The 20,772-nt window shown below is 35.8% G+C and overlaps 1 protein-coding gene across 4 annotated transcripts in view; it reads left to right on the top strand.

The window, feature by feature from the left end:
• The window catches only part of ZFPM2 (zinc finger protein, FOG family member 2), a 459,697-nt gene that overhangs the window by 73,760 nt on the left and 365,165 nt on the right, over positions 1-20,772 (top strand). For 2 of the 4 annotated variants that reach the window (XM_064587997.1, XM_045896073.3), the window contains exon 2: positions 16,674-16,832. The exons of the other annotated variants lie outside the window; for them this stretch is intronic. In XM_064587997.1, the coding sequence (XP_064444067.1) occupies positions 16,674-16,832 (159 nt within the window). The remainder of the gene's footprint in view (positions 1-16,673; positions 16,833-20,772) is intronic. 4 annotated transcript variants of the gene reach the window in all.

Raw genomic sequence — 20,772 nt, 5'->3', positions numbered from 1 at the left:
TATTTGTCACTCAATGGTATTATTGATTTTTATCCCTGTCTCATAATTTTAATTTGCTAATTCCTTAAATCTTGTGTGATGCCAGTATTTTCAGCATTCCTATTTTTCCTTTATGTTGACTGCTAAATTTTTGCCTATGCTCTCATGTGGAAACATCTTTAACATTCTAGTGTATGTGCTGCTGAAGCGAGCACCATCTTTAACATTCTTATATGTTTAATGAAAAACGTTAATATGCTTTTGTTTTTTATTCCAATCTTAAACTTGTTCCGTTATCTTTCCTGTTTAGGTATTGCATTCTGTTTTTGTGTTCCTAATGATTATATTCTAACTTTGTCCTTTTTGAAATGTTGTTACTGCTTGGTTTTAATATCTTTAAACATATGGAAGGTAGAAGTTCCACTAAATATTATCTTTTTTTTTTAAGATTTTATTTATTTATTTGACAGAGACACAGCGAGAGAGGGAACACAAGCAGGGGGAGTGGGAGAGGGAGAAGCAGGCTTCCAACAGAGCAGGGAGCCCGATGTGGGGCTCGATCCCAGGAACCTTGGATCATGACCTGAGCCGAAGGCAGACGCTTAATGACTGAGCCACCCAGGCGCCCCTCCACTAAATATTATCTTAAAGAATTACACAGTTTGTTTGTAAAAATTTATTTTTATCTAATTATCAAAACCCAAATAATTCAATCCCCTTTTAGAGAGGAATAAAAATTGGGTGTTTTGACTTTTTTCACCCAAGTTCCCTGTTTCCTGTTAATCTAATTTATGTTTGCTAATCCTGTGAAAATTTAATTCCTCTTTTAATATGTATTGTATAATATTCTACATTATTAGCATAGTTCAAACAAGCATTTAGACTGATTAGAATCAACTTCTTTTATTTGTAATTTGACATCTTAAAGAAGAAACCTTTTCTCTTTAGTGAGTTTTAGTGTTTCCTGCAAATTATTTTTAAGCACAGTCTTGCCATTCTTAATGGTTAATAATTCATTTCCCTGAAGTTGGGAGAACACCTTGTAATAAAGTCTACAGATACGATAGCTTATGATGTTGTTTCTGAGGCTCGGCAGACCTGAAACTATTTTGGTCAACCTCACATATAAATTTCAGAGTCAATTGAATATATTGTTCCTTCACAGCTTTTCTCTGCGAGGTAATACTAGCTTTCCCTTCTGCTTTTTGCCATTCATTTAATTCTTTTCAGGTGATCTACATTGGTAGCTTTGAGAACAGAAAGATAGATTTGGGGATAAAAAAGATGATTCTTTCTTTAGTCTCGCTCTTTGAAAAATATAACAAAGATGTACTTGATATTGATTTTGGGTATTAATTGCATATTATGAGGGCTTTCTTCAGGTCTTGAAATTCTTAATACGTGGAAATTCTGAATATTATACATAACGTCACTTCATTGTTTCCTAAGTTTACTTAAATTTAGATCATCTATTATTAGTGGGTTGCAGCTTTGTAACCAGTCTTCCTTCCCACTTCTCTTTTTATCAGCTTTTATCTTCCTTTGCATTCTCATGTGATTTCTCATCGTTTATCATCAGCATCACTAATTCAATTTTTCTGGACCATCAGGTGTGCTATGTATTGCTTACCATTACACTTTTTATTTTGATTATTGAGATTTTATTTTAGCAGTCTTTTCTTATTATGTATTTAGCTTATTTGAAAGAATGTCCTTAAAATCTTAACTGAAAACATGAAGTGTATTTAAAAAATATTAAATTTTTTTAAAGATATTTTTTGTTATTTATTTGACAGAGAGAGACACAGCAAGAGAGGGAACACAAGCAGGTGGAGTGGGAGAGGGAGAAGCAGGCTTCCTGCAGAGCAGGGAGCCTGATGCGGGGCTCGATCCCAGGACCCTGGGACTATGACCCAAGCCGAAGGCAGACGCTTAATGACTGAGCTAAAAATATTAAATTTTATAAAGTAAATATGTTTCTGGGAAGACAGGGAAGGCTTTCCTTTCTTAGTTATTGACATATTGTTTGTCTTATGTCCCAAATTTCTTTCCCTTCTCGAACCCCTCACTCTTAGGGCCCTTAATTTATATTCTTTGACATGATGAAGTAACAGAGACATCTAGGCTGTAAAGCAGAAGATCAGTGCACTCTAGGATTTTTGTCCTCTTCCTCTGCTTTGTCCTGATTGTTGGTTCTTTCTCCCTTTCAGAGGTGAAGATGGCAAAGCCAGGATGATATAGAGTGGAGTGTCTTCCATGGTTCCTGGCTAGGGGCAGGTAGATAACTTAGCTCATGATATTTTTTCCTTATCAGCAAGAGTTCCTGGTAGATTTATGATCTCGCTGGCATTGCAAAGGGACCAAAACTGCAATCCATGTGGAAGGCTAGTCATTCTAAGGGACTTTTGTGGTTATTGATAAAATGCAGATTTGACCATTGGTCCTAGGTTCTTACTACAAATAATAGAAAATGAAACAGCTCAGAGAAAAGATCTAAATGATTTAGGAAGCTAAAGGATAAGCAGGGTTTTTTTCCCCCCACAATCAAGAAATGTTCTTTCTTGTTCTTTGTGCATTATTGTTGCTTCAGCCAATTTCATAGGGGTTTTAAAGGAGTAGCTTTGTGTCCTTATTCATTCAAACATATTCTTAGAAATGAACTTCTATAGTGTAGAAAATAGATTTTATTATCTAACTTATTTTAGAAAGGTTTTTTTTTTATCCCAACAGATTGATTCCTTTTTCCTGCTTTGTTCTAAATTTATTTAAACTTTAATGGTTGAGTTAATGATCTGTCACCTTCTTTTATTTTTTTTAATGTCTCCTTCCTAGATGATCCTAGATACACAAGATGTTGCTCTATCTTATATATAGTAACAAGAGAGGTTGCTTTAAAAATTTGTAACGCAACACAGTATGAATCTGAATTATTCCTTTCTTATATTTTCCTTGCTGATTTGTATAGTTCTTAAGTACTTTTACCAAATTAGGGCAACCTGACTTGCTTTGAGTTGTGTTAAATACAGTCAGACTATCTCTAACTTCCTCACTGAAGGAACTTCTCTCACAATTTTGCAACCCTGCCAGACATGGCATACACATACACTTTGCACCTTATTCCCCACTTCACATACTGCTTCTTTCAAAGAGCTGGTGAAATTTCCAGTAGTTGTGTATGAAATCCTGGCAGATTTCGTGAGAACATTTTAGATCCTCAACTTATCAACAGTTCATAAAAAGATCGGATCTACCTGTGCTCCTCCCAGTCCCTCACTAGCTCTTCATAGGAGGCCACGTATTGTAAACAACAACAACAAATACAACAAACAAAGAAAGAGGTAACGATTTCCCACAGTCTAATTTAGAACTGCCTCATTTGTGTCGGAGCTTAATTTCCAAAGAGCACGGGAAGCATAATGGAATGGAATTCCCCCACAACTTCTCCATTAGCCAAATCTCCATATGGTACTTGAATAATTCTCAAGTGCGATGGATAAAATATCTGGCCAAACTGATATTGTATGTCTCTTCGGACATGGAAAGGAGGCCTCATAGAAAATGATGGTACAGAATTAATGAGTGGAGCTTTCTCTCAGTGCCTACAACATAGCCCCCAGTACAGGATAAGGTGTTCTTGAGCAAAGTAGAACTAAATATAGAGGAACAAAATGACTTCATGGATTTACTGATGACAGATAATGGTCCCCTCTTATCTTGCCCTGCATACATTGTAGGAATGTCATAACTCAGGTCTGCTTCACTTTCCTATTTCCACTGGTTTGGAACATACGAGTTGTGTCCCAACATGTGGCCCCTATTAGAATAGCTTGGGGAGCAGGATGAAAGTGCTGATTCCTGGGTCCTGTCCTCAAGCTGCTAAATTTTGGGGAGTGAGGCTTAAAATCTGTATTTTAATCAGAACTTTAGAGTGAATCTAATTCACACTAATGTTTGTGTCCATTACAATAGAGTCTAGAGGATAAGACTGGCGACATAGAGGAGGGTGGTAGAACCAATCATAGGCACCAGGATTTTCCACTAGGAATGCAGAGGGAATCAGAGTTTGTTTTCACACACCTTTTCCATACTCCTTGGGTACTTGAGCCAAATGTTAGCCTGACTCGAAGGTAGAATCCTGGAATGGGGAAGATGGCATGGTGTGGGGTGGTGCTGGATGACAGTTACTTCCTTTCTTTGGCTGTCAAAAAGCATAGGGAAATAACAGCTTGAGGGGAATCAGACTGAGTGCTATAGTTAACAGTCAATGGTAATGCCATCCATTCATTTAATTTCTTGCATTTGCTGGTAGGATTTACTTGTTTATATTTTTCTAAGCCCAGAGTAAAATATTTTAGGGATATAAAAGCATGGGGTAGGGGGCTGATAGAATTATTTTTCTAAACAATGATAGAAAGTAATTATTAACTGTATAAAAAATCATCCAAATATTTTGCTTCATGCCATTTACACTATACTGGTTCTAAGTAGTAATTGCCCAGTAGAAAAACAAAATAACAACCAAGAACAATAACAAAAAGAAACTAAAAGCAAATTAAATAAAAATACAACACATCCATGTTCAAGGCAAACCTTTATTTGAAAACGGGAAAACATTTCTTTCTAGTTGATGCAAGTTAGATGTATTTGTGTGGTTATGAGAGTTAGAAACCATGGGTTTCAGAGTGCGAATTCCCCTGCACTTGCTGCCAGTGCAGTGAATATTAGGTAAGTCCTGATGAGTCTGCTATCATAAAATTTTCTATTTGGAGGGAAGGGATGTGCATTTCTTTGGTTGAAGTGAGAGGGTGTTCAGGGTTGGGGACCTTTCTAGGCCTTCATTAAGTATAGCTATATAATCAATACTGAAACAAAAACTTTATAACTTACCACCTTCAAAAGTTAGGAAGTGCATTTTTACTCTTGCAGTTTAAAGGAAGACATGAAATTCCATTTAGCTAGAAAAGAAGCCACCGTGCCCGGTTTTCTTCCCACATATGATGCCATCCGGACGCTTCGGCTGGAAGCGCGCGGGACTGTGTCTCCCGGAGGCTGGTGAAGGGTTTACGACGCAGGTACCAGGGTCCTGTGAGCTACCAGAGAAGCGTTCATTTATGTGTGCTCTCTGCCTCTTGGCTTACCCTGTAACTTCTGCCGGTAAAGGGGCTTGCTTTTATTCTATTGTAGGCTTTGTTGCCAAAGGCAGAGGATATTTTCTTTTTAAGAGAGCCCTTAGATGCTTCCTCCAGGTTGTGACGCTGGGGTAGTGTGGATAGGCTGGCTTTGTTAATACCCACACCCTCCCTGCTCTCCTAATTCTCCAGAGAGTAAGTGTTCTTCCTAAAAATATAGCTGTGTTGGGTGCCCTGTATCTTTCGACACTCTTTTAATGCGCTAATACAAAGTAAAAGTCTTTTTGAAGATATATTTTATGGGGAAGTGCTTTCTGGGGCCTCCTGAGATGTTCACAAGTACCGAATCAAGGTACCTTTATGGTTTATGGTTTAATGGTTTAATGACAACATAGAACACTTGTTATAAAGGGCCCTTTTGATACATATCCCAGGGCATGTCACAATTAGAGTGAAGTGAACTTGCTGATTTTGTTTGTACCTCTGCTCACAAAGCCCCCTTCGTCGGGCTAGGCTTTGGCAGCTACAGATGTGTTTTTCTTCGTCCCCCAAAGATGAAAGAGATCTGCTGGAATGGAAATTTGGAAAATTACATAACCACCTGCGAAATTAGGCAAATTCTTACAAAGTTGGTATTCCAGCTGATACACAGGAGCCACAACAATGCTTTGTTTTGTGTGAGGCATTTTTTTTCTGGCTGTGCAAATAACCCGTGTGCAGGACTGTACAGGCTTAGAGAGAATATTCATCATTATTTACTGTGTCAAACCCAAATGGAGGGCCAAATTGGCAGCATTCCAGGAGCAGGAGGCCACACCTATTTGTGAAAAATGGAACAGATTTCTGGAGCTGCCCTCACCTTGACTCTTCGGTTCAAGGTGGTGGTGCTAGGACATGCAGTAGTGGGAGCCGCGTATGTAGGTTAGCCGTGAGGGTTGGCCGCGATGTTGCTCCATAAAATCCCACAGATCAGGCTTGGGTAATGTACTGTCCTGATTATAATAAGGGGTTGGAGCAAGGGATGATGAGCAGGGGAATGTGTGTGACCTGGCTGGGACCGCTCGCTTCACACTGATTGCCACTGATTGATTGGCCAGTTCTGTCTGGGCAGAGTGCCCTTCCTCTTATCTCTCGAAATGCTAGGTCCTCAAAAGAGGAGGTTGAGGAGAGCACTGTGCTATTTGAGGCTCTTGGTCTTGAAGACACTCAAACAGCCAGACCTTAATTTTTAAAAAATGGAGATGCTGTCCCATTTACATAAAGACTTTCTTTCAATACCATAGCCAGATACGTGGGAAGGGCTCGTTAGTAAAACCACTCCCTGGTCAGTCATTTGCATTATGCAGGACTCCTGGAGGGTACAGAGAGGCAACATTTGGGATCAGCCCCAAGTGGTTGCACTACTGCATGCCAGCCCAGAGTCTCTGAAGCGAGGTGATCTGAGCATTTTCTGGACTCTGTAGCATTATTTTGGAGAACGATTAACCAGAACTAAATAAGTAAACCTAACCTGCCACTTATCGGGAGTGACTATATGGAGTTACCCAGGTGAGAAGTAGTTCAATCACAGACCACCAGCTGCGGTATACAAGGTGTCTGTCCACATTTGAAGCGGGAAGCCTGTATTAAATGAAAGATGTCATACTGTTTCTATTAAATGACAGTAATAAATATAATTGCTACTATTGCAAAGTAACTTCTGTATAGCGTTTCTGTTCCTGCATAGTTGATCTCAACGTGGACATGCATCAGAATCACCTGCAGGCTTTGTCAAACACAAGCAGGTTAACCCCTCCTCCCCCCGCCAGAGTTTCTGAAATCAGATCTGAGGTCGAGTCTGATAATTAATTTTGAATTTCTAACAAGTTCTCAGATGCTGCTAATGCTGCTGGTCTAGGAATGACACTTGGAGAAAACCACTGTTTGCTGACAGACTAATTGTAATCAGCCAATGAAGTCAGGCATCATTTCAAAAGCACTTATTTTGTAATTTTTTTCCAGAAGGTTGAATCAACAGTTAATTGTACAAATAAAGAATCATTTTAATAAAGCAGGGTAAGAATGGTGTTATTAAAATGAAGGATTAACAAAAGGGAAATTGATCTATTTGATGAGATGGAAGTTAGATTCAAACTGTATTAGTTAAGAAGAAAAAAAAAGTTTATATGTACAATGACCCAAACATGATGCAAATATTTTTGTGGATTTTTCTCTTCTAATTAAATTTTTCCTGCAAAGCTTTGCAGTGAATTGATATTTTTCCTTCATTTCCTGCATGTAGCTGTACCTACTGGATGTTTTCATATGAGACAAACATGTTGCATATGAGACAAAGAAATGCATACTGATTTTTTTAAGGACCATGCTTGCTTCATCTTTGCCTTATGAAATTGTGTAAGAAAGTTAGTGATGTATGATGATGTAGTCCCAATAGTTTATTTTGCTTTTGTTTCCCTTGCCTCAGCAGACATATCTAGGAAAACGTTACTGTGGCCAATGTCAGAGAAATTACTGCCTGTGTTCTCCTCTAGGATTTTTATGGTTTCAGGTCTGATATTTAGGCCTTTAATCCATCTTGAGCTTATGTTTGTGTATGGTGTTAGAAAGTGGTCCAGTTTCATTCTTCTGCATGTAGCTGTCCAGTTTTCCCAGCACTATTAATTAAAGAGACTCTCTTTTCCTCACTGGATCTTCTTGCCTTCTTTGTCAGAGATTAATTAACCATATAAGCATGGGTTTATTTTGGGGCTATTTTGTTCCATTGATCTGTTTTTTGTACCAGTACCACACAGCTCTGTAGTTAGTATATCATGAAATCTGAAATTGGGATACAGGCTTCCAGTTGTGGAATGGATAAGCCGCAAGAATAAAAGGTATAGAATAGGGAACAATAGTGTCGTGTGGTGACAGATGTAGGTGCACTTGTGGGGCCTATAGTATAACGTATAGAGAAGTTGAATCACGATGTTGCACACCTGAAACTAGTGTAACATTGTGTGTCGAATAAAAAAATTAAAGAAATAAAGAAAATGTATATTTTTTCTTGTATAAGTCTATAACGTAAGTTTTGATTAATTTACTTAATAAATACTTATCAGCCACATATCCTATATAAGAGGTTCTGTGGATAGGTTCAGATCCTTTTCTTTCTTACTCCTAGTGCTTTTAAAAATCCAATGTACTATCCACATATCCTGGGTAACATGTGATGTTTCTGTTGGGACAGCAGTATTCCCTTGGGGGAAAAATTCCCCCTTGCCTGATCCCACATCCCCAGACCAGCTGGCGGGATGAAGGTGATTGGCGCCGACTTTGACTAACCAGGAAGGAACCGTGGATTTCACACTGTCAAGTGGAATAAACTTCCTCCAGCAATGTAATTAGTAATAATTTAAAGCTCTGTGTCTAGATATTTTTTAAAAATGGCTCAGTATTCTCTCTCCTTGATTTGGTCTTCAATTTTATTACAAAAGGAATTATAATTTAATGGAGGAAATAAGAAAAATGTACTAATAACTAGAATTCAGAATATCCAAGAAGCCTTTCCTGCCCTCCCCATGTTAAAATGGAGCTCCATTTTTAAAAAATAAATTTCAGCCCTTGTGTGCATAAAGTTTGTCTCCTTTGCTCGATTATCCAGCCCCTTTTGCTGGGGCCATTCCTCTTGTACTCTGCTGTTATCCCAGTACCTAACACAGTGCCTGCCATGTTCTTCACCCTCAATAAATACTGGTTAAATGAACAAAGAAAGAATGAATAAATGAATACATGAAAGTCTCATAAAGAGAACATAATAATGTATAAGCCTTTCATCTTTTGCACTTATTACCAATTAGGGGCTTTTTATTATTGAAATACATCACAAACATATAAAAATATATTGTGTTAGTAATGAATATACTCTCATATTTCTTTATGATAGACTTACCATCTTCAATAAACTGAAAATAGCTTTATGGGGCTCTGGAGGGAGACCTGATTACAAAATATTTGAATTTCAATGCCGTCTCTGTCACTAACTTCCTGGGTCAATGCACAAGGCATTTACTAATGAACTGAATTTTTTCAATGCCTGAGTTACTTCCTGAGAGTAGTCATTAGAGACTCTAGTTCAAATTTGTCATATTTCCTCATCTGACTTTATTTTTCCTGTGATATCAGTCGTTAGGCTACTGTGTAAGATTAGTTTACTGCTTGCTAGGTTTGTATATGTTCTAAGCAAAATTGCTCTTTTCTTGTTAACTTTATATTCAGTTAATGTGAAGGTTCCCAAAGCAAAGCATTTCAGGGCAGGGGGAATTAAAGAATTTAAATTGTTTTTAGATTTATACATAAGAAGTATTAATACTGCCATCTATAAAAATGGCCAAAGATCTTGCAGCAAAGAATATTACTCTATTTTTATAAAATCAAAGAGTTTGGTTTTTTCCCCCTAAAGAAACAATTTGAATAAAACTTGACTCCCTTCCCTTCTTTTTACAATGGAATATGGTCAGATTGAACCCTCCATTAAAAATTCTCTAATATCTTTTTTTGCATTAACATTTCAAAACTCAATTTAAATATTCACATTTTTAATAAACTTAACAAAATTCAGGTAATTTCCTTCAACTTTTTAGATTGAAGGACAGCAGTTGGTGTAGATATAAAAAAGATGTACAGCTATGAGCAAAGCCCAAAATCAATTATATATAAGAAATAACATAACACATGGAAAGAAATTAATCAAAAAGAAGAATTTCTACTATATGATTCTCTGGTCTGCTACCTGCAGGCAACAAACGCAAATGAAAAAAATCAACATTCTTCTGGCAGATAAGAGAAAAATTAATAAAAATGTTTCCTTCCTTCTAGATCCCCTGATGCAACTATTGTTAAAAGTGAGTGACTGCAGGAAGAACTTGCTCGTTTAAATACTATTTTTTTTCAAACTACAGCAATAAGGCTTTATTCTTGCTGTTAAGCTAAATTACATGAGTTAGTATGGATTTGCACTGTCCAAAGAGATCCCTCTTCCCTGCCCCTTCTCATTAAATGGCGCTGTGGGATATGTATGAGACAAATGTAATAGGAACCGAGGGAGAAGCATTTTGAGGTGTGCCTGCAGGGTAATGATGATTCATAAGGAAGTCTGAGTGTAGCAGCTGAAAACTCTAAGAGAGGAACTACTGAGAGCCACAAAATCTGCCCCAGATCAAATTACTAAAAAGATGTTAGTACTCTGAAGATAGAAATATTCCTACTCCCTAACGAGATGGGAAGGGGCACACTTTTGTGGATTTCTGCTTTTTGATTTAGAGTTGAGTTGTTATTTCCCATTTCTGATTGAATAGGCAGGCCATATATGTACAGAATGTATGAAACCTAAAATCTTTCTTAAAATCATCTTAGTAGGTGTAAAATTTTTCTTACATTTTGTATTTTATGAAAATCATTCTGAATTTAATGAAGAACTATGAGGATAGAATACAAGAGCATTAGGCAATAAGACTTCCAATTTGAACATTAGTCCACCACCTCATTTCCATCACATATAGAAAATGTAACATGATTTTAGAATGGAAATTCTATTTTAACTCCTTTTACCTATCAATTAAAATATAGCATGCCTGTATAGAATTTTGATACATTTGTGTATTGCATATTAAATGTGAGCCAGGATTTGTCTGTCCCTAGTTATATTTTCATATTTACCTTTTGAAAGGGAGCATCACATGATCAATTATTATGTAATAATTAAAGCATGGTGTATATTATTGCTCAAATTGTCTGATTTAGAGATCCCTATGTTTTATATATATTAGAAGATTTTGCATACCTTCTTATTTCTTTGTCTGAGTAGATCTTTTGCACATGACTTTAAAGGAGCATGAAACAGGAGTTGGCAACTTGGGGACAAAATCATTTTCATTTTCATTAATTTATTAAGATTTTGAGAAATTTATTCCATTATTCCATTGGTATGCCTTCTTTGTTCTGTGCACAAATAAAATGATATAAAGTTTGTGATGGAAGTTTTAATATTAATAACACTATCAGATATAAAAATGATCTGAAATGTCATACATAAGAAACACCGAAATAAAAAGGTTTGGAAATATTTGTATGTTTTCGGGAGAAACTCACCTAGTAGAATTTCTGAGCACGCTATGATGGATTATTGTAATTATTGGGAATGATAATATTTTAATGTGACTTTCTTCCCACCTGTCAGTAGCAATCAAGGCTGCCCACTATTCTGAAACAGTCTCATTTTGCTAGGTGGCTAGTCTTGTGCAGCCTCTAGAATGCTTAGAATATTAATGCATGGAGAGGAGATTGAATGCTTTCTATAGTTCCATTATGACAATGTATTTTTCTTGTTTTAATCAGAAGGCACGCAAAACCAAACTGAAATGATTTCTAATAAATTAATGCCAGTGAGTGCTTAAGAGAAAGGACCTCTTTTGGGGGATAGCGCATCAAAACCATAGAATTTGGCATTTCTTTCTCCTCTTCATACTTGGCAATGTATTTTAATTTTTGCATAATTTAATTTCTTTCTTGGGTGCTTTATTCTGAAGTGCTTTGAATTTATATGAACGAAGACAATCTGACATTAAGGTGAGGGTTGGTCTAATTTATAGTGGGCTGCCATGGTAGGAAGTTATTGATTGAGACAACATATGTTGGAAGACACATATATTTGACTTAATATTTGGTCCTTACCATTTCTTGCATGTCATCATAGTATTGCTTATTTTGATCTTCTTTCCTCTGAATTCATACATATATATATATATATATATATATATTTTTTTTTTTTTTTTTTTTTTCCCCTTCAAGTGTTCTTTGTCGCCTTCTAGCTCTTATTCCAGTGGCTATGGATAGGTTTCAGGGATTTCTTTAACCATCTGATATTGTAGCAATATTTTCCTCATAAATTCATTTATCTGGGGAGTATGTACTTCTCAAACTGCTTCTTAACCATCCAGCTCTTTATCTTCGTTTTGGTCAGTAATTATGCTACCAGTATATAAGGTGGGACTACTTAATTTTGAACATCCCATTTGCCTTTACCAAGTGCATATCATAGAAACAACCACCAAGTGAAAGATTCTCCCACAATTAGGTGCAGCTTTTGTAGTACAACTCTTGGTACTGGCTAAATGAAAGGCTGTGCCATGCACTGGATGGCCATCTGTCTTGTCAGGTGCTGTGAATCTTCGTAGCTTCAGCTTTATCTTTAGAGGGCAAAGGTAGCTGTGGTCCATTCACATGGTTCCCAAGTACCCAGTTATCTCCTCTTCTGAAAATGGAAGTATTACTTTGTGCCCACCAGAATCTCCCAGTAATCACTATTCTTCATCGAGTATAAAATGTGGGAAGATGGGGGCGCCTGGTGGCTCAGTCGGTTAAGCGACTGCCTTCGGCTCAGGTCATGATCCTGGAGTCCCGGGATCGAGTCCCGCATCGGGCTCCCTGGCTCAGCAGGGGGTCTGCTTCTCCCTCTGACCCTCCTCCCTCTCATGCTCTCTGTCTCTCATTCTCTCTGTCTCAAATAAATAAATAAAATCTTAAAAAAAAAATTAAAAAAAAAAAGGGGGCGCCTGGGTGGCTCAGTTGGTTAAGCGACTGCCTTCGGCTCAGGTCATGATCCTGGAGTCCCGGGATCGAGTCCCACATCGGGCTCCCTGGCTCAGCAGGGAGTCTGCTTCTCCCTCTGACCCTTCCCCTCTCATGCTCTCTGTCTCCCATTCTCTCTCTCAGATAAATAAAATCTTAAAAAAAAAAAAAATTTAAAAAAAATTTAAAAACAAATGTGAAAAGATGCTTACTCATTCTGAGAGACGATTAACAGCCTTATGGGCCTGGCACATAGCACCATTGTATTCATAGCTTTAGGATGTACAGCTAATTATTTGCATTTTAAAATGAGATAAATATTTCTGTTTATACACATTAAGACTATTAATTCTGGCCCTGTGTTTAAATATCTATAAATCAGAGGCAGTTGAAGAGCTGAAATTCAGATTTCCTTACACTTGCCTGCCAAGAGGCCTCAATCAGAAGTAATTTTCTCCATGAGGGCACATGGAGCTCAGTCGTGAGCTTTTTCTGAGTAGATATTATTATTTGTGTCAAATTATGTGTGGTGATTTTTCTGAAGTGGACTTCTGTGCCCACTAATCCCTACGCACGCGGTCCCCTCCTTCCCTCCTTCGTTGGTGCTCTTAATTGTACTTCTGCTTCAAGTGTCTCTTACCCCTTTAAAATGTTAGTTTATGGCCACCGATTATCTGTAAGGTTTTCCTGTTAAGGAAACATGCAATACAGAGAGTAGAGTGAGATCTGATCTTAAACCGTAAATACCACCATGCATTTTAAGAGAAACCTTTTCTTTTTGCCAGAGCCTGATTTGATAGGGTGGTGAAAGGAATGGGTAGTAATTTCACATTTTAAAGCATAGCAAATTCTGTAAATCTGACACTTGCTTTGGGAGAAATACAAGTTGGTCGTTCAATCACCTGTGGCCTGTCCTAAATATTGGCGATGAGATCGCATGTATTTTGGGCAGTGAGCTCAAGAATTTTTCACCTTTCATTTGGGTTTTGTAGTTTGGCTTTGAAAATAATTGCTTCTTCTCAATCATATGCTTGAAATTGCAAATTGATAGCCGGCATATAAAATAAAAGAGCCCCTGGAATATAGAATGTTATATTATCGATTAAGATCTTATCATAATCTTTGATAAATAAAATATAAATATAAATGTATAACTATAACATGGATGGCTTGGTTCGAGGTTTATTATGCACAGTTAGTGGTTTTGTTTCCTTTCAAATTTTCACATGAGCTTTTCCATTTAATTTTTATTAAAACTATTAAGTCTGAATTTGATATACCATAAGAGCCAATTTGTTGTCATTGACTATTTTAAATAATTGTTCAGTTACATACTATCTTGAATAAAAATCCTAAGAACGTTAGCATGTATTCTCCGAATTTAATTTTTTTAAAAAAGAAAGCATTTTTATTACTACTGATTTTATTCTTACAATATGCATGAATTATCTTTATAATATATAGGCTTTTATGATTGAAGAGCATCCAGAGATGATAAAAAAAGGAAATTCACTAAAATATATGTGAATTATTTAAAATATTTATTTTACAACTAGTTATTTTTTGTTAGCAAAACTCAGAGTATATATTCCAGAAAAAGTATATATTGTCATTTCTGTTATAACTGATATTAAGGCAGGTTTTTTTTGCAGACTGATTTAGTATGGATATATATTATGTAAATAATTAAATATTAGTAACCAACTATTTTAGTTTTGGTAAAATCTGCAAGAAGATCTTCCTGATTTTTCTGGGGAAGGGATCTAATATTTTGTTTTTTTGTTTTTTTGGTTTTTTTTTTGGGATCTAATATTTTGTAACATATATTCTCAGTAATCCTAGAAGAGCAACAAGAGGTGTCTCAATTTTTAAAGACATAAACTTTAAGCATCTATAAATAAATAGTTAATATGAATTAAGCATTTCAGGAGATATTTGTGTTTTATAGATTTATTTATGAACGAATGTGTCTGTAACTACCGAAGGTTGTTTTGCATAATAGTATGGTATATTAATAAAAGATACTTAAAAATCTTGGGTTTTTGCATCAATTTTTTTCACTTATTAGAGTGTAACCTTGTTCTGCTTAACTAACTTCCTGAGCTTTACTTTGCACATCTACAAAATAAAAATAGTATTAATTCTTGTACCTACTTTATTGGGTTATTTTAAAGATAACATAAGAAAGTGCTTTGAAATCTTACTTGAAACACAAATCAGACAGCTTCACAGGTCTTATTTTGACCAAAATTGTTATTATAATTAAGTTGTTTGAAAAAAATACAGAAAATACTCTATTATATTCTTCATTAGACTCAGAGTTAATAATTAGAATTATCAGATAAGTGTTCTAATGATTATATTATTTTACATTATTATATTTATGTATTCCATGCATACTTGCTATTGACATAATTGTTTTAAGAGTTAAAAAATTATACTTTTAAACTTGAAATAATAAGAGAGGAAAACGAATATGAGATCTGTGACTTTTGAATGTAAAAATCATCATTTTTGTGCAAAATCCATGTTGGTTTTTTTTTTTTCCCTATCTGCCTTGAGTGTAAAAAAGCACATTACCAGAGTGTGTTTGGAATTAAGGCATTCTTTTTTCCTTAACATTTGTTATTTTGAGGAAAAAGAGAAATAACAAATTGTAAAAAGGACAAGGAAACTCTGTAAGAAGTCTTTTTGCTTGGATGTCCCTTAATTTAAATCCATGCAATTAATTTTGTCCATGAAAATGTGTTACTATGAATTCTGCCCTTTTGGAAACTTGCTTTTGGGAAAGCACCAGATAACACTACTGTGCTGTATGTACCTGTTCCTGTTTGCTCCCACATATATAAAAATTGTAACATGTGCAACTATTTTAAATTATTTATAAGATTTCTTCTTTGGCCCTGAAAATTTCCTGGCACATTTCTAAGAAGGAAGAGGGAGACCACCAAAGCCTTTTAAGTAGTTAACCTGTGTGATGAGACTGTGGATCTGAGTGACAATTAGTACAAATTACCATAATTGTGGTCTTTGGATAAAATGCCACATTGCTTCTTTTAGGAACAAATGCAGGCTTCTGCTTAGTAAAATGAGTCGGATACTTTGCTTCTCTGGGGCGGTCAGAGATTCGCAACCAGCCATGTGGTATCTGCACGTAGTCCACTTTAGACCCATCTGAACAACTCCAGCCCTCCCTTTCCTTTCAGTGAAATAGGTCCATTAATGTAGTGCACCTCACTCTCATTCACTCTAAGGGAGTTGTATTTTTATTACTGAAAAAGTATCACATAAATACAAATTACATTTTTTCATTAGAAAACTACTTTTCGTTTCAGAAAAAATTCAATTAATTATGAATAGGGTTATGCTTTCATCAGGGAGAGAAATATGTAATTTTTCTTCAAGCCTCAAACACATATAATGAAATCTTTTCTTGGAATCCACTCTTAAGATGGATTTTTAAAAGTATAGACTTTATTAAAATCTCAGTTCAATTAAAATGCATTCAATTACTTTAAATCTTTATTAAAATCTCAGGTAAAATTGTACAACGATGTAAAAGAGACTTGTACTCTTTACCAGGTAGTTAATTCTAACAAATGAACATAAAGTGCACAGTTTTGCTCTTCGGGAGAGAATTAAAAAAAAAGAAAAAGAAGAAGAAGCAGAATTCTGGCAGCTTTGGGTTTGGAATTGGGGGTGGGGAAGGGTTGAAGATGGAGGTTGCTTTCTGTGTAGTAACTTCAGGCACTGGTTTCCTTCCACTTCTCATTATAGGTCATTGTTTCTTGTGACTATGAAGGTGGCATTATCTTGTGTGAGTCCCTTTGCTGATACTGCTTGGCCTATTTAGAGAATACATTTTTTCTCACCACTTTAATCAAAAGACCCTATTAAAGGATTTTATTTCACTATCTTCTTTGGATGTTTTTGGTACAGTGTCCCTGATTCTTTTTCAAGGGCCTCTAGAAGATGCCATTGAAGAGGAAGAGGAAGAGTGTCCATCAGAGGAAACAGACATCGTCTCAAAAGGGGACTTTCCATTGGAGGAAAGCTTTTCTACAGAATTTGGGCCTGAAAATTTGAGCTGTGAAGAAGTGGAATACTTTTGTAACAAAGGTAATCATTAATGGCTAGACACAATCTGTGAGTCCGTTTACTCAGATGATTTTGTAAAGTTTAAAAAATGCACTGATAGAGTGTGATGAAAATGCGCAAAGTGCTGATAACGTAATTCAAGAGTCTGAAAGTACCTGCAGAATTTTTTAAACACAAAATGCTACTTTGAGGGTTGAAAGAAGTAATTCCACTTTAATAAGTCATTTTGAATACTTAAAAAATATTTTCATGTCGATTTGGCCAATTAATTCTAATATATTTTATGTTTATCCTGTGTTCATTTATTCTTTTGCAAGTATTTATTGAATGTCAGTTGTTTGCAAGGCACTGAGTATAAGCACTGAATAGGGCAGATAGTCCCAGCCCCAAAGTTCTGGCTCACTCCTTTTAAAAACTAAATGTTTGAGGGGCCCCTGCCTGGCTTAGTCGGTAGAACACGTGACTCTTGATCTCGGGTTTGTGAGTTTGAGCCCCATGGTGGGCTTAGAGTTTACTTGATAAAAAACAAATAAACCCCCCCCCCAAAAAACTGAATGCTTTAGGTGTTTGACATTGACTTTCAAAACTGAAGATGGTACTTTTTAAGATATTGTCAAGTAAGAAAATACACATTACTTTCCCATCCGAGGTACTCTTTTAACACATTAACATTATTCTGGAAGAAATACCTGAGACAACGTATCTCAGTTTATTTCTACCCTTGACTTGGAGCCAGGTGGCCCTTGCCGGTAACTCTGTCTTCATTGGGCACGTGTACTCATTTGCTTGCTTTTTTCAAAAGTGTTTTTAAGGTTTAAAATGATTTAAATGATTCAAATCATTTAAAATGATTTAAAAAATTTTTTTTCTTACTTAATTTCTTGGCTTTGCAAATGAGATGGGTCTTCTGTCGCCTCCTGCACCAACATAAGTTGGTTTCATAAGTGTTTGGGTCACTTCGTTGGTTTAGAACAGCTGCTTTTGCTGAGTTTACCATGACCGTGTCATAGAGGGCATGACTGTATGCCCATCTGTAGATGTGTGTGTGTGTGTTACGTACCATTTTTATTTGGACATCTGTATTTCTTAGGCAGAGAAATTATGTGAAACCAAGTTTTTTAATGTGTGTAAGTTTGTTGATCAGACTTGACAGTCTGAAATTAAGAATGATGATATAGGTTCCCCAAAAACCACCACTACACTTATCTCAGGGGCCACATATACATTTGATGTACATTGGTAAAATTCCAGTATGACTTTCTCCTGTTGCTGGTGTGTTAGACACAGAAGAGGTCAGCCACTTCTCATCCCTGGGGTCAGTAGACTCCGAAAAACTGTGGAAATGGAATGGCGGCACTAGCCTCTGGCTGCCCTGAAGTTGAGAAAACCTCCTTGGCAGTTAACGCTCGAAGACCTCAAGGTGACTTTGTAATTTGGCCCTTGTCTCCCACTTTGAGGCTTTTGGTTGAAAATGAGAATGGTATGGACTGAGTAGTCTTTCTTTGGTAGTGTTGACTTAGACGTCAGGCCAAATTAATGTTTTCTGTAGTTGTTCTGGGTTCTAGAACCATTTCTTGATTATAGTAGCCACAGCAATACATGTGAAAGCTAGCTGGAAATGAGGAGTGTTTAAATCTATATTTGAAGAGATTTCGTGGTCCCTTTTTGTCAGGAAATGCATTTTTAAATGCACTGTAGAGAACCTGCCTTATGTTATAGGATTACAGTAAATAGAAGAACCAAGGGTACCACGTATTCTTCTTGTTCTTGTAAAAAGAGTTAGTATGTGGACTCAGACAGTTTTGTCAATTTAATTAATCCAGAGAAGCAGTAGTGATAGGTATTACTAGATTACATTCTGGGATGATCATTGATTAAGGGCTATGCTTAACAAAAGAATATAGAACTATAAGTTTTAAGCTAGTAGTATCTTAGAAAATATATATAATCAAATATATCATTAAAATACAAATTAACATGAAATTATAAATAAATACTCAATTAATGTATTACATGTTATAAAAATAACTTTCTAATGTTTAGTTTGAAATTAGAGAGTAATGATAGGTGGAAATAAGAATTTTCATTTTCACATAATATTTTGCAGGATAAATATGACTGGAACTATTGCAAACTGCTGTTGTCTTACTTAATAGGAAAAGAATTTCATTATTTTACTCTCATAAAATGTGAGACCAGGAGATTTTCACTGAAGTCAGTAGGCACTGGCAGCAAATAGAGCCAGCTCTTTGACAGATATTGCATCCCCTTGAGGTCATAGTAGGGATTCCATCCATTTTTCACTTAAGTTGATTAGCAGCAATCGGAAGAGAACATTTTCTCCCTGGAAAATTAGAAACTAATCTTTCTGTAGAAATTAACATATTGGTCTCAATGACACACAATTATGTTTTCTTCACAGTTGCAGGGAAGAAGATAGGTTTAGAATTAAAAGAGTGTAAGTATTTAAATGGTTAATGATGCCACCATCATGATGAGGGAGCATATAAGAACTGTTCTGAAGAAAAATATTTTCAGCTTGGGCTCACTGATGAAGCATATTTTTTGCACATATTTTAATGTCATTTACAACAACATAAAAAGTGTGTGTGTGTGTGTGTGTGTGTGTGTGTGTGTGTGAAAATGAATTGGATTCTTCAGAAAATTTCTTCAGCTAAAGATCTAGCCATGATTAAGATCTAGCAAGGACATGGTTTCTTTAATGAGTTTCAGGGATAACACTTTTGAACATCAAATGCTTTCTTTTGTATTAAACAAGGGATAGTAGTTTAAAAACTCAGATCACAAAAACATGGTTAAAATACTTAAGTGTTCCAAACAAGGTATTCGGACAGTCAGTGGAGGATACTGAGTGAGGATACACATATAGTTACAGTCTATCTTCATTTGTATCTTAGCAACTGTGTTGTGTATAAAAGCAATCACATGCCATTGTGACTTTCCTTTTTATTCAAAAAAAGTAAGGAAAAATGCTCTGCTTTTTGTACATCTATGAAGACATAGCTTTTCATAAGTAAAAGTTCCTACTTCCTTTTGAAATTGAGCCGCATTATACAGGATATTTTCAATATTTAAAATGATTCTGCTCTTATTGTTGTGGTGTTTTCCTCAGGTCTATATGGATATTGTCTATTTCCTTGTTGTCAAAGGGCAGGCCTTTTTACAAGTCTTGAAGCATTTATTAATATTATTGCTAGTCATTATAAGACATGTGATTAAATATGACCCAAATCACTCTCATAATGTAATATTCCACAGAAATGTCAAAATGTTGGTCAGAATTTTATGTCAACATTAAATGTGTAAAATTCTTAATCAGATGAATCTAAGTCATAAATATTCATAATTAAAAGTAGAAAAGATCACCTTTAATAAACCCTTGTTAGAGTTGCACGCCTAAAATTGGAACCTGACAATTCTGTTGAAGTTTCTTTTGTCGCTTTTTACTTTATGTTAGTTGCATATTTCATGTCTCTATTTTTCATCTTTCAAATGAATGAAATGAACTCTGCTTATTAAAAGATGCTCTTCTCAAAGTTGCTTGCTATCCTTAGATTTTAGGAATTGCAGCAAAATATAAAGCAATCCTTACAATTTGCATCATCCTCTTTTGTGCAATGAGTTTAGATGATTTGGCATCTTGGCTTACAGTATCTCTGAGAGGAAGGAAACAAGCAAGAATTATTTCCTTGAATTTACAGATGACGAAGACATCAAGGCTGGGTCCCTAAGTGCTACACATTTCCTGTGGCACTGGGTTATATGCTTCAGTGATTTGTTTTCTGCCTTTCTTCTGGTTTATATAGTAAACACGGAAGTACATCAATGCATGTTTAGGACTAAGCAAACTAATAATAAATCGAAACATAGGTGGTCTGGAGAGCAACTAGAGGAGTTTTTAGTATGTTACTGTTGTCAGGTGGGAACTCTTCTATATTAG

This window comes from Mirounga angustirostris, unplaced genomic scaffold (assembly GCF_029215605.1).
Source record: "Mirounga angustirostris isolate CCGP_5_RB_7025 unplaced genomic scaffold, mMirAng1.0.hap1 SCAF_4, whole genome shotgun sequence".
NCBI lineage: Eukaryota > Metazoa > Chordata > Mammalia > Carnivora > Phocidae > Mirounga > Mirounga angustirostris.
This window is presented reverse-complemented; position numbering and strand designations above follow the sequence as displayed.